The sequence below is a fragment of the Branchiostoma floridae genome, chromosome 8 (assembly GCF_000003815.2).
Source record: "Branchiostoma floridae strain S238N-H82 chromosome 8, Bfl_VNyyK, whole genome shotgun sequence".
Taxonomy (NCBI): domain Eukaryota; kingdom Metazoa; phylum Chordata; class Leptocardii; order Amphioxiformes; family Branchiostomatidae; genus Branchiostoma; species Branchiostoma floridae.
This window is the reverse complement of record NC_049986.1, coordinates 768,844-782,710: the sequence shown is the minus strand read 5'-3', so window position 1 is coordinate 782,710 and position 13,867 is coordinate 768,844. Positions and strand designations below refer to the sequence as shown.

The 13,867-nt window shown below is 39.9% G+C and overlaps 2 protein-coding genes across 7 annotated transcripts in view; both read right to left on the bottom strand.

The window, feature by feature from the left end:
- Positions 1–1,106: 1,106 nt before the first annotated feature.
- LOC118420541 (phospholipase A and acyltransferase 2-like) lies at positions 1,107–5,390 on the bottom strand. Of its 4 annotated transcripts, none has more exons than XM_035827391.1 (4): positions 5,210–5,390; positions 3,158–3,351; positions 2,437–2,649; positions 1,107–1,827 (listed from the first exon to the last, which is right to left on the bottom strand). In XM_035827391.1, exons 2-4 carry the CDS (start codon positions 3,329–3,331, stop codon positions 1,756–1,758), a joined length of 459 nt encoding a protein of 152 aa, XP_035683284.1. In that variant the 5' UTR covers positions 3,332–3,351; positions 5,210–5,390; the 3' UTR covers positions 1,107–1,755. The 4 variants fall into 4 exon arrangements, with proteins under 4 accessions (XP_035683284.1, XP_035683283.1, XP_035683285.1 ...); XM_035827390.1 differs by lacking the exon at positions 5,210–5,390 and adding an exon at positions 4,989–5,190; XM_035827392.1 differs by lacking the exon at positions 5,210–5,390 and adding an exon at positions 4,006–4,305.
- A 1,958-nt stretch (positions 5,391–7,348) lies between these two features.
- LOC118420429 overlaps positions 7,349–13,867 on the bottom strand; it is a 38,331-nt gene continuing 31,812 nt past the window's right edge. For 2 of the 3 annotated variants that reach the window (XM_035827218.1, XM_035827219.1), the window contains 6 exons: positions 12,586–13,574; positions 11,096–11,173; positions 9,735–9,836; positions 8,850–9,082; positions 8,059–8,182; positions 7,349–7,850 (listed from right to left, as the gene is read on the bottom strand). In XM_035827218.1, the coding sequence (XP_035683111.1) occupies positions 7,664–7,850; positions 8,059–8,182; positions 8,850–9,082; positions 9,735–9,836; positions 11,096–11,173; positions 12,586–13,574 (1,713 nt within the window). In that variant the 3' untranslated portion in view covers positions 7,349–7,663. The remainder of the gene's footprint in view (positions 7,851–8,058; positions 8,183–8,849; positions 9,083–9,734; positions 9,837–11,095; positions 11,174–12,585; positions 13,575–13,867) is intronic. The other variant, XM_035827220.1, reaches the window with a different exon arrangement.

Sequence of the window (13,867 nt, the reverse complement as noted above, 5' to 3'; positions counted from 1 at the left end):
GTAATGGTTCGCTTTGCGGTTAACCGAAGGGTTCGCTAGCGGTTACTAGTACTTCAATGCGGTTTAAGGATTACGATAGGGTACCAAGGGACCTATCCAACCATACCAAGGAGCTTTTATCAAAGCATACCGAGTTCAACCCCCCGTAAGATAGTTAAAGATTGCGGAACTTCGTTTCTAAGGGTTCGCTCAGCGGTTACCGAAGGGTTCGTTAGCGGTTACTTCAAGGGACACTATGACCGTAAATATATCGACAACAAAGCACGATCTTTCAATGCGTACTTAAGGATTACAATAGGGTACCAAAGGACCTATCCAACCATACCAAGTTCCACCCCCCGAAAGAAAGTTAAAATTGTGGAAGTTCGATCATAAGGGTTTTCCTAGCGGTTACCGAAGGGTTCGGTAGCGTTTACCTCAGGGGACCATTCAATCGCGAATATCTCGGCAACAAAGCACGATATTTTAAATCGGTTTGTGGATTACAGTAGGCTACCAAGGGACCTATCCAACCAATCCAAGCTACAATCTCAGTCCTTACCCGTTGCCGTGACAGGCGGTGTTTTCAAAATGTAGCTAGCGGTTGCGCCCAAATAGAGTCCGCATACTGAAGAATATCTCGACAAGGAAGTATCCGATTGGACTGCGGTTTTCATATAAGAGACCTTTCCAACCATACCAAGTTTGCCGGGCCGCAACTTATAGCCAAAGCTAGCGGTTGCGCCCAAATAGAGTCCGCATACTGAAGAATATCTCGACAAGGAAGTATCGGATTGGACTGCGGTTTTCATATTTCAATTCCTTACTAAGCGACTTTTCCAACCATACCAAGTTTGCCGGGCCGCAACTTAAAGCCTAAGCTACAAGCTCAGTATTAAGTCCCTACCTGCTGCCGTGACAGGCGGTGTTTTCAAAATGTAGCTAGCGGTTGCGCCCAAATAGAGTCCGCATACTCAAGAATATCTCGACAAGGAAGTATTCGATTGGACTGCGGTTTTCATCTTTCAATTCCTTACTATAGCTAAGCGACCTTTCCACCCATACCAAGTTTGCCGGGCCGCAACTTAAAGCCTAAGCTACAATCTCAGTATTAAGTCCCTACACGCTGCCGTGACAGGCGGTGTTTTCAAGATGTAGCTAGCGGTTGCGCCCAAATAGAGTCCGCATACTCAAGAATATCTCGACAAGGAAAAGATAATAACATTTGGTAATTTTAATATGTATTTTCAATATAGCAAAAATAAAAGATATAATGCAAAATCAAAAAATATTTGCATTGTTATCAAAGGGATCTATTCACTTTTCTTACCATCATGATAATTCTAATCTTCCTGCTCACAATATTAATTGCCTACCCCTTGTGAAACAATTCCAGTACCCATAACAATATATCAATTTGTGGTGTTAAATTATGATAGTGAGATTCGAATTAGGAAATCAATATGTAAGAGAACTGACTGTTAACAAAACTTTAACAAAAAATTGGTATTTATCAAAATAAATGTCCTTGGTATTTGCCTTGATTTACATACATGATCATACATATGCAGCACATATGATCGAGGATAACGTTATATATAATGCACAGCTCTGTAAACTATAGTCTAACCTTCAGTATTTAGTGATATTATGATACTTGAAATGACATAACATTAAGTATGGCAGTTAAACAGTCGAATGCTAAATCTAAATGCACTCATCGATCGGTTCTGTATCATCCTTCAGACAGTTCGTGCACAAACAGGTGCAGTTGTCCTACTTCAAGAAGTGATGCAAGATGAAGACGACGACAGCAACTGTACCCAGTCCCATGATGTAGGTCATGACCTATATTTGAAATAACGGTTTGAGTATAAAATCAATGTCAAAGGTTGTGGTTAAGACTGGCAGTATATTTCATTGTTTTATGGTTGAACCAAGGAGGTTAAAAAACAATTGTTTTTTAACCTCCTTGGTTGAACCAATAGAACACGTACATTAGAAGCCAGTTAATTGCACACAGGATATCGATAATCGCACACTTCTACTAATTGCACGGAATCCCCAAATCCTAAGGTAGTGTAGTCCAGCTGGATAAGTTCGCTTTAATGCACCATCCGGATAACTGCACAAAATGCGCTGGCAAATAGGGTGTGCAATTAAACGGCTTCTAGCTCAGCAGCAAAATTGCCAAGTTATTATCAAATTTAAAAATTCCACTTTTGACATATAGAAACTGCAAATGCATTTAAGTTCGCGGGGATTTAATTTCGCGGTAGCGGGTAAAAGGACTTTTCGCGGTGGATTTAAGTTCGCGGTAACACCATAGACTGCAGTCTAATGCAATAAGAGAAAAATGTTCGCGATGGATTTAAGTTCGCGGTGAAGTGGTCACCACGAAAACCGCGAACATTAATCCACCGCGAACATTTCTGCATTTACAGTATCACCAATTACCTGAGTCCCACCAGTCTGTTCCTTCCCTGTTTGGCACCAGTTTGCGAAGTTTTGACAGTTGGAGAACATCAGGTCGTATCTGTAGGAGTGGCCCACCAGTCTCTCGGCACGGGTCACCACCTCGGCTTGTGAGTACGTCACAAACGTTCCCTTCAGGTTCACTGGTTCGGTCCTACCCCCTGCAGTTACCTGACTCAACCATGCCTTTACCACCTGCAAGAAAGTATACGAAGAGTCGAGTCAACCAACTGTAGACAACTGTAGAAGTTTGATGAATTTTAGTAAGGTTTAAAACTGAACGAATCACTATTAGATTTGTCAAGGAGCTTGGTTTTGTAGTGTTGGTTTTGAAGATTTTGCTGTGTTTCTTCATATATATAGTTTACAAATCTAAATGACCTTTCCATTGCAAATCGTTTCAATGTCAAAGAGTCCCCAAACCTCATTTTCCTTGACCTACTACAAAACACAACTACACAGCAAAAATCAGCATTCTGCAGTCATTCAGGCCTCTTTGGTGAGTGTTAACGTTATATCAAACTCAAAGACATCTTACATAGCATCCTTGGTTATATTCACCTTTCAACCCTACTTTTTTTAAGGATGATAGTACAAGGAATTTGGCTATAACGTTACTACAATCCTGTAACAATAGGTGTGTAGAATAAGTAATAGGATCCATCCAAAATGAAGGAAATTTAAAGCAGTTTACTCCACCTACAATGTGTTGGTCATCGTTGTAGTGCACCACCTGCCCGTTCCCCACATAGATGACGTGATGTTCGGACAGATCGTTGTCAGATCTGGACCAGGTGCGGTAGGACAGCTTGTCACCTGGCTGGGCCTGCACCTGTTCTGCCAGCTCCAAAGATGGCTTCAGATGCCTGTCTCCCATGGTTCTTATGTCACCAGCTACTGTTTGGTTTAACATAATAGCAGGTCAACCTTGCTATATTAGCCTGGTATAGCCAGTCTTTTCTGTTCTCTCCGCAAACTCTGTTGTGGAGAGGTCAGAAGAGACTCGGGAGCTATACTACGGCAGTATACCAGAAGGCGGAACCCTTCCAAACTTCTCCGGGTGGAACGCCGCGCCAACGGCCGCGGCTCAGAATACTATCACGTTATACTGTAAATGCATTTAAGTTTGCGGGGATTTAATTTCGCGGTAGCGGGAAAAAGGACTTTTCGCGGTGGATTTAAGTTCGCGGTAACACCATAGACTGTAATCTAATATCATAATAGAAAAATGTTCGCGTTGGTGTTAAATTCGCGGTGAAGTGGTCACCGCGAAAACCGCGAACATTAATCCACCGCGAACATTTTTGCATTTACAGTATATCCTAAACCTTCCTGCCAGAAGGGAAACCTCACATTTTGACACTGACCGTCTTGGCGGGCAGACGTACAAGTCACATGCTTCCGCGGTATAACAAGCCGCCGCCAATGTCAGGCGATTTAGGTTACAAATTGGCGACAACAAAGTCTAACACAATAAATATACACAACACAACACTGCAACTGTAGTACTTGTACCGCAGCGGCTTACGCCTACTCACGTCCATCACTTACCTGTTACTTGTAATCACGCTCCTAGCAGCCTATAGTAAACCACATAGAAAGGAGGGGCCATTAACCCCAGTCAGCGAGAGATTATGCAAACACAGGCTACCAGGTTAAGTGCTATATTCAATAGACCGACCAATGTGCAAGGGAAAGTCAGGAAAGTTTGTCGTCTCCCTACCTTGTTTTTTGTGTGTCTTGTCTGCCCTCAAAAACCAACTGCAAATAGACTGCATTTTTTGTATGACCAAAGAAAAATGTATGGTTCAATGATCTTACCTATGTTGACAATGCACAATACCAGCTTCACCTAGTGTCTTTTGGGGTGGGAGGAGGGGTAGGCAGTGGTCGGTGGAGAGATTAAAAACAAGGCTTCTAGTAGATGCCAGGGATTGAAACCAATGCTCATACCTAGGTAACAAGCTTTGCCTATAAGTGTAATCATCTATTTATATGCGTAACCACACAAGGGAGTAATCATTTGTCAATGAGTGGATATCTCATTCTGGAGAGATTAAACCTACGCAGACTTTCTTATTGCGTTCTGTGGCAAAGTTAACAAATAAAATTCCATTCAATTTCTTGCACAATCAGAAGCGAACAATTGAGCATCCACATTCAACCCCTTTAACCAATCAATAACAATGGAAATGTAGGTCTTAAAGTGCAATTCAGCCATATCTGTTCTAGAAAGATAGCCTATTTTTACTAACTCAGGTAGTGTCAATGAAACCTCAACGAGCACAAAGCAGTTTCTAATTATTTTTCTGCAGCTGATCTGGAGAACATTTAAGCTTAACTCTTGACCATGTATGTTTGTCCATCATCATGTGTCACTGTGAGAACTACATAGCTGACGTGCAACTACAAATCACATGGCTGACTTATTTCTGGCTTAGCCAGTCCTAGACACACATTATGTAGTTTTTCACAAAGCTCAAGTCAACTGCTAACAGCCACAGAATTATAGAAACTCAGTCTCTCATACCTACCCCTTCACTTAAGGCTCGAGCAAAACTCAGCACAAATCTGTAAGACCTTGTTTGTGGGGTGGACGGAAGCCTACAGTCAGCGGCCAGCTATGTAGATTGTTTACATATCCACATGGGAAACAGACAGTACCCAATACAATGTATGTCGCATCATGTATACATACTCCCAAAATACATGTAACATTTCCCTTTGACCTCACAGTAAGGCAGAGTCTACTGACCTATAATTTTCCATGGTGCTGTGTCACAATTGGGTTAGTTTGTCAAATGGCTAAGTATAGACAAAGAGCAAACACAGTTAAGGACTTCTGGTCTGCCTTGCTGCATATTTAACCCTTGACCTGTAATTATTATTGTTCTTCAAGTGTCACCTTTTCTAGGTCCTGTGTATCCAAGTTCTTCTCAACCTGCAGTGCAGAATATCTAACGTGTTTGTGATGTTTCTTCACCTCCCTAGAACTTAAGTTAAGTTGTACCACACACTAACTACTATGCAGATATATGGAACATTGTTTCCCTACCTACTGTAGAAAAAACCTGCTTTTTAGGTGGGCAGTGGAGTCACATAGCTTCCAGTTAGAATTTCTATCCAGCCTGCTTCCTATTGAAGTAAAACACAGCTTGTCCTATCTAATGAAGGATAGATGTACTAGCTATTTTGACATTGAAAGACAAGTGTCCTCGTGCATTTCAGTTCACTTTGTTCAACTGTATTTTAATGTTTCGCTAGAGTTTTGACCAGCCTAAAAAAATTACAAGAAAAAAAAATCCCTATCTACTGACCCTAATTTTTCAGGACTGAAACAGTAAACATAACATTATTTTCCTAGGCCTAAACTTCATGTTCTGTTCACGTGAATAGAGTGTGACTTCGGATATGGCATGCGCCAAGCAAATGTAAAATAATTTAATATTTAACCATAAAAGCACTCACACACATGGACATTGGAACTGTTTATTACTTGAACTGCAACAGTCCATTTATAAAGATATATTTTACTTTACATAGTCATGTATTTACTTTGCATCTAGAATATTCATTGTACAGTATAGGTTAACAATGATACTAAATATACATCTAACACTGATTTGAATTTCCTTAAAAATAAAAAGCAATAAAAAATACAATCAAAGTTGCATTTTAGTCACATAAATATGTCATATGCAACAGAGGGTTATGATTTTTGTCTTCAAAGTAAAGAATAGCAATCATGATTACTTGCTTTTTGAGTGAATCTATCCTAATTTTTCAACTTAGTTATGAGAAGTATGGTGTTAAATGGTTTACATACAGCAGCCAGAATAGCTGCTTTTATTTCACTGCCTTTACATTTAGAAGTTTGTAACAGGTGTGTTGAGTAAAAAAGTCTGTTAAACTCTACTTAAACAATCTGACTGTATTACCTTTAGTTACAAAAACGTTTGTGTTTTAACAAGATATATACAACTTTCCCCAATATGTACAAAAATTAATATACAAATATTCAACAGTTTGTCCAATATTTCATCCAATCATGTTCGTGTACATGTACCTCTCTTTTCTACCATCACCAAGGTAATAAATTTACAGTAAGGCCACAGCAAGTAAATTTTATGGATGACATCCTCTGCAGACTGCAAAAATAATGAGATAGGGCGAAAAAAAAACAAGATGGGTAAAAAAAAAAAAAGATGGCGAGATTTTCAAAATTGACACCATAAATGTTGAAACAAGAGTTGAAGTGACAAATCAAGGTAGCACTGACAACAAATCATTCATTACTGTCTTCAAGTCGTGAACTAGTGTAGCAAAAGTGACACTAGTGTAGTAGACTGGTATCGCTTACCAATATGACCACTACACTCATGACTTCCATTGTGGTGCCACTTATCCAGCTGGTTTCACGTCTATAACTACAGTCATGGCTACCTGGCTAGTGTCACTTCTACAAGTACAATCATTAGGCTAAAACACAACATTCTTTCCCATTTTGGTACTTTCTCGTCATGTTGACCATCTCTGAAGAAAAAAAATTCTTGTTTTTTTTTCTGAAATCAGGCGAAAATTAATGAGCGCACGGATGTCATCCATAAAATTTACTTGCTGTGGCCTAAGGTGCATTCATGGAATGTATACAGGCTTAAGAAAATAAGGTATAGGAGGTCTATAATGGGACTATCAATAATAGTAGCCACTATATGCAGACATCATGTACAAATATAGAGAAGGAATACCTTTTAGATGCCTGGCAGGTACTGTAGAATCAGTGCAAAAAGCAAGCTGAACTATAGAGACTAATGGTACGACCCAGGGTTTAACAAGTTTTCTAAAATTCACTTCTCTTATCGGGCAAGCACATGAAAAATGTACTTGCTCGAACTTTTCACTTGTCTGAAATCTAAACATTTTTCTATGTATTTTCACTTCCAGTAAAGAATTCTTTTATGATAGGCTCTATTTTCTGTCTTGAACAATGCTTGATGCCATGACAGGGAAAAGTAACAAATATATCAAAATCTCGTTCATGGAAAAATCTTACTTGCCCGATCGGACAAGTGGGGTAAGACAAACACTTGTCCAATCAGCCCTTTCACTTGCCAAGGAAAATTGAGCCAGTGGACTTGTCCAACCCTGCAACCTGTGGCTTTCATGGGATTCATGTTTGATGAATAGCAAGGTGTTGCACGACTCATTGTCAACTGGGGCTCTGTAGCACATGGTCAGGGGAGGGGGAGGTTGTGGGGACACAGACGGACTCGGTGACTACAGGTACTGCATGTCTGTTGTGGTGGGCTGTCAGGCTGTGCTGCAGTGCCGGGGAATACTGACAGGAGGCGTGCAGGTGTGGATCCTTGCTGGTCTTCAGGTGGGCTGGAGGTGACCTAAGGATGAAGTAATAAAGGCAAGTTAGATCCATAAAAATCTTTGAATTTTTTGCTATCAACTAACTGAAAAAAAAATCAAATTCTTGAATGAGGCAAGAGTGCTGAAAACACTTCAATTCCAAAACAGAGTTCACGATCTATACAGTAGAATAATAGATCTCAGTTAGGTAAGAAATACCGTAACTATACATCTACATCTACCTACCTATCTTTCTCGGTTGTAGCTGCCTTCGCACCAGGTTTCTTTTCTGGGGTGCTGTCGTACATGGGTCTGAGGTTAGTTTTGGAGCCTGTGTACCCCAGGGCCTCTAACTTCTGTAGAAATGCACCTGTTGGCAGAAATGAGACACATTCAAGTCTTACATCAAAACACTTTACAGAATGCAATCACATATCATAGTAATACAATGTTGAAGTTACAGATTTTGAGAAACATTTTTGACTGAGACATAAAGTTGATAGACAAATCTACTCTCTGAAGGGGCATTGTATACAAGTCATGTTAAAGCCTCGGCAGAATATCAGATGGCACCCTGGCTGGTAATTTATCTAGTATTCATTTTTCTATTACATGAACTTGACATGTAAAGATAACTTGTCGTCTGTTACTCAATATTTCTTTATAATCCCGCATCTGATGAAAAATCAGCCTGGTATCCAAAACCTATCATAGCTCCAGAGTCTCTTCTGTCCTCTACATAAATAGGGGAGAGGATAGAAGTAAAGAAGAGGCTTTGGAGATATGATAGGTTTGGATTCCTGAGGCCCTCAAAAATCTCTACCGGAGACTCAGTCTTACATTTATGTGGGTTAGATATCCAGGAAAACAATATTCAAATACAATTCAATCTCTATAACTTGATTTTAAAAAACGGTTCATTCTAGGGATGCTGAAGAAAAGTGATGGATGTCACTTGAAATATCCAGATCCTGAAGAAAATCTCCATTTTTAATCCAGTGGTAGAGATTGAATTGTATTTATAGACTATATCTTACTTTTGCTGAATAGGTTTGGGATGGTTCCCTCCCTGTGCAGCCCTGGTGTGGGCATGTTGAGGGGCTGGGTTCTGTACTGCATGGGTACAAACTTGTTGGAGTTGCTCTTCTCCAGGGGACGGGAGGGGAACTCAGGCTGCCACATGCTCTTGTTCCCTCCCACCCCCAGGCTGTGGGGAGGAACTATCCGGGTCGGGGGGAAGTTGGAGATGAGGGACTTTCTAACCGCTGGTCTGTAAGGACAAAAAACTGTTGATGAGTCACAAGTAGAGGGAAAAATAACATGTCATAAATATTAGTTATTACTGCAATATTATCAAAGTTGCTTTCGCAATGGTTTTATGTTAGCATAGGAGGGAAAAGAAGGCTTCTGCTGTGTTCATGGTTGAAACAATTATGTATTACACTTTTATATATACTGTAGAATAAGAAAACAGTCACATATTTGCAGTGTCATGATCTTGCAGTAAGGGTCACTGCAAAACCTGAAAAAAAACACCGCTCAGATGGTATTTCAAAATGGGAGAAATCATTTCAAAATGGAACATATTTTGAATCATAAACATCAGATGAGTACAACAGTGCAATGCACAAGAAAAGAACATGCAGTTTTGACATTTTTTGGGGTAAAACTTTAACTTGTCAGCATATACATGTAACTTCAATGCATGATATTAAAAATTAAACAGATTATGGCAAATTGACTCAAATTCTTGGAAACTTGGACTGGGAAAATGAAGAACAGTTCTATTTGTGATGCTTTGAGTTATCAGTTGAAACAACAGAAGCATTGCAAAGCGAGATAAACCACAAACAGCTAGAAAACCATTGCAAGTACAAGATGTATTTCTTATTTGCCATTCAAATCTGAACAACAAACCATACCTGTGTGTTTTGATGAAGGCCTCAGTCCTCTGTACATAGCTACTGGGCACTGCTGCAAACCCCTTCCCAACTGAGATCTCCACTGTAGGGTCCTGTGTTCTTCTGTAAAACATCACAGTAGGGCATTAATTGCATGTTACTCCAACCCTGGCAAGGAGGGGAGAATGAAGGATATAAAGAGGTTAAGTTTATACATCTATGGTTAGGTGTGATAACTGCTTTGAAATATAGTGTGCAGATGTTCAGATGCTAAAATAATTTAAAAAATTAATGTGACATTTACATGACATTGTATGTATAGAAAGTCTTATTCCTAAAAGTGAAATTCTGATATAGATATAGCAAAACATATTCTGTTAACTGAGACAAACAAAAAGTCACACTGTAGGATAAACAAAATAGGCTTTAAGTATTAGCTGTTAGGTCCACCAATGGATTGAGGGCTATTCCATTAATGATAGAGGTTGGAGGCTGTGTGCATTATACAGTCAAACCTGTATTAGGGGCCACCTCTACAGAGGGGCCACCTGTCCATAGTGGCCACTTTTTGTCGGTCCCTTGGGTATTTTATCTACAAGTTACCACCTCTATACAGAGGCCACCTGTCTATAGTGGCCAACTTTGTCTGGTCCCTTGAGTGGCCGCTATAGACAGGTTTGACTGTAATCTTAACTCACAAATCCTCCTCTCAATTCACTGGTCAAGACTTTTTCCTTTTTGGTAAAAAGTTGCAAAGGAATTTCAGTCTTTTCCTACTATGCCCCTAACAATAGAAATGGAATAACCCTGACCAATATGCAAATTACCAGCTGTAGCCACCACAGTTAGCAGTTACACACAAAACAACAAACAATGATATGCTTCATGGGAAAGTGAGTGATGGAGGTTGGGGTATTATGTTAGATATGAAAGAACAAAATAAACAAGACAAACAAAATATGGTTGTGACTGAGTGGAACCACACCAATAGCAGGTAACCTCTGAACTCTGTAAAAGAAAACTAAAAAAAAAATGTTCATTTGAAATGCAGCCCTCTGTTGTTGACACACAGAGAGGGACTTGTTAGTTGGACAGAATGGTTTAAAGAAGAAAAGTATATAAGAAGAAGAGTCGACATAGTACAGAATAGTTACAAGACTGCTTTGCATACTCAAAGAAACACCACGGCAATGTAAGCATACCCTGAAATGTTAAAAATGGAACTTGAGCATGTTCTGAAATGTTATGCATGAAAAAAGAAGACACCCACAGCAATTGGCGCATGTCCTGAAATGTTATTATGCGTGAAAAGAATGATTCTAATGAAAAATAAAAACAAAGCAAAAAACACATCTGATCGTTCTTGTGCTCGGTTGGTCTACCTGGTTATAGGGTTAGGATGGGGAAGTCTCATCTCACGAAATTTCTTGACACCTTTTGCTTTCTCTGTTTCAGACAGACTGGGCCAGGGAGGAAATACAACAGGATGACATTGTTAGATGACAGTTAACATGGAACACAAACTGTGGGAGAAACACAAACATTGTCCGTACACAACAGACTAAGTCTAGTACTTCAACAGAACAAGCCAGAACAATTACATGTAGGACAAACAGATATGAAACATACTACATTAAAGAAGGTACAGTAGCAACAAGAACAACAAACACTTAACAAGGTGATTACCTCCATGAAATGTCATGGAGGTTATATTTTACCCCGCGTCTGTGTGTCTGTCTGTGTGTTTGTGTGTGTGTAAACAAAATAACTCAAGAACGGTTGGGTGGATTGGTTTCATACTTGGTATGTTGGTAGGGTGTGATAAAAGCTGAAAATGATTAGATTTTGGGCCCCCTAGCGGCTCCCCTTGGTACTGCAGCGCAACTTCCGGTTTTGCTATCTTGGTGTTCTGAACATGCTATGGTCACCATTTTTAAGTATTAGATAGCTCTTGTGCTCAGGAAGAAATGACAAAAGTTTGGGCCCCCTAGCGTTTAGTTTTGGGATAGCAGGGGCATTTTTGTCAAAAACTTCTGAAGAGGATAACTCAAGAAGGGAACAGCGGATTTTCATGATTTTTGGTATGTAGGTACCTTAGACAATGTTGTACAAGATAAGATACTAATTATGCAAAATAGGAGCAAATTTGCATAATTAATGACAACATTCAATCATAGCAGTTTTTTCTATGTATCTATTGTCTTGGACATGATATGGTCTTGACATTTGGCTGGTAGATAGCTTTCAGTGTCATGACAAAGTGGGGCAAGTTCCAGCCCCCTAACATTTAATTTGGGAACTGCAGGGGCGTTTTTGTCAAGATATTCCAAAGAGGATAACTGCAGAAAGGATTCACGGATTGGCATCATATTAGGCATGCGGGTACCTTAGGCAAAGATGTTCATAATGATATATATGTTATGCAAATGAGGAGTTCATTTGCATAATTAATGAGGAAATTGTATGATTTTATTGTTTTCAATAACTGGACTTCAATAAATGTAACATATGTTAATTATGATAGGTGGAATATAAGCAGATACCAAATATGGTAATGAGGAACTTATTTGCATAATTTATGTAAAAATTACAAAACCGCTTTATGATTAATAATGGGAATTTTATAATTGTGACATGTGTACGTTTGTCAATAATGAACAACACCATGCATAAATTATGTTAATGCCTTAGTCAATTGCATGAAATTTACAAAAGCTCTAAATTTTCATGGAGGTATGAGGTCGCCGAACTCTAGTTATATCTTTAAAGCTTTCAGTAGCAAATGAAAGCTTTCAGTATCTACTTCTGTAACAATTTATGCCTAGTAGTAGTAGTACGAAAACACAAGTCAGGACAAAAGAAAGAAGTATACCTGTTGAAGACTCTCCCATCTTTACTGTCTATGAAAGAGTTGCCAGCTCTAACGTCTTCAGAAGAGGATCTTCCGTAATCCCAGCTTCCTTTCCGTGAATCACCCCTTGGTTCACACGTCCTTCCGTCCCTGAATGCCTCGTGCAACTCTCCCATTTCCTGTGGAAAACCATCTATGTTGTCTTGTCCAGTCCCATTATTGTCTGGAAATGATGACATGGTGTCCATGGTGACATAGTGCACTGAACCACTTGAACCACGTGAACGTTTTCCGTCCGAATGGTTCTGGTGCCCCGATGAGAGATGCTCGCGGTGATGTCTCTGTACATGTGAATCTCCAGTTTCTGAATTAGCTGCTATATATCTGTGGTTCCCTGATCCTTTTCTATGTTGTGGAATATCGGGTGAGAAAGTCCTTACTTTAGGTGACGTTGGAGTCCGTTGACCTCCATTGGATTCTAAGGTTTCTTGGCTACTCGGACGCCGAGCGCCGTTTGGTCTTTCCCGAGTTCTTACTTGTCTTTTTGTGTCTTCTTCTGCCATTTTGCTTTCATGTCCTTTCTTGTTGTCAATGAACTGTACTCTGGCTGGAGAAGTATATTTGGGAGACTGATCCTTACCCTGTTCTTGTTTTGGCGATGAAGAGTCTTTCCTACTTGGTGGTGAGACCACCCTCTTGCCATTACCAAGCTCAGGTGGCCACGGCCTCAGTTTTTCTAGTTTCACATTCGGTTTGTACATTTCAGAATTCTTCACCGGTTCCTTCCAGTAGGAACGTACCTTAGTCTTGGACACCGCGGCCCCCTTGGGGGTTTCGGGTCGGTTTTGCCGGGCAAAGGCTTCGTAAGCTTTTTGATTGACAGCTTCTATGTGAACTGGCTGAACGGATGTGAGATCTTCAGTCAGGTCTGTGGATGAGGCCTGGGCCATGGGGAGAGGTTGGAGCACGGGGGTTGGTTTTGTTGTGTACTTGACTCTCACTGGTTTATCCTGATAGAAACAGACAAATGACTCAAGTCAGCTCAGAAACAGTGCCAAGGTTGCAGGTTTTAGAACTACCGGTAGACAGTTTCCTGACAATTTAATGATCGAAGATTATGCATATTGCTTTAAACATCGAGCAGATTAAAATGGGACTGAGCAGAGCACTTTGGACTAATGCTTGTAGCCTTTCACAGACTACACCTATATATCAGATATTTTGTGAAAATGTATATTGAAAGCTAATTAATATGTAGAATGCAATTAGATGTCTCCCAGGAACAAAGTCAATTCTGGAGAAT

What these genes read in the sequence shown, in the direction of transcription:
- LOC118420541 (XM_035827389.1), bottom strand. Translation starts at nt 3,367, where the DNA reads ATGTTAAACCAAACAGTAGCTGGTGACATAAGAACCATGGGAGACAGG. An exon ending in ACAACGATGACCAACACATT is followed by an intron (nt 2,650 to 3,157) that starts GTAGGTGGAGTA and finishes ACTTTCTTGCAG; the next exon opens with GTGGTAAAGGCATGGTTGAG. An exon ending in AACAGACTGGTGGGACTCAG is followed by an intron (nt 1,828 to 2,436) that starts GTAATTGGTGAT and finishes TTTCAAATATAG; the next exon opens with GTCATGACCTACATCATGGG.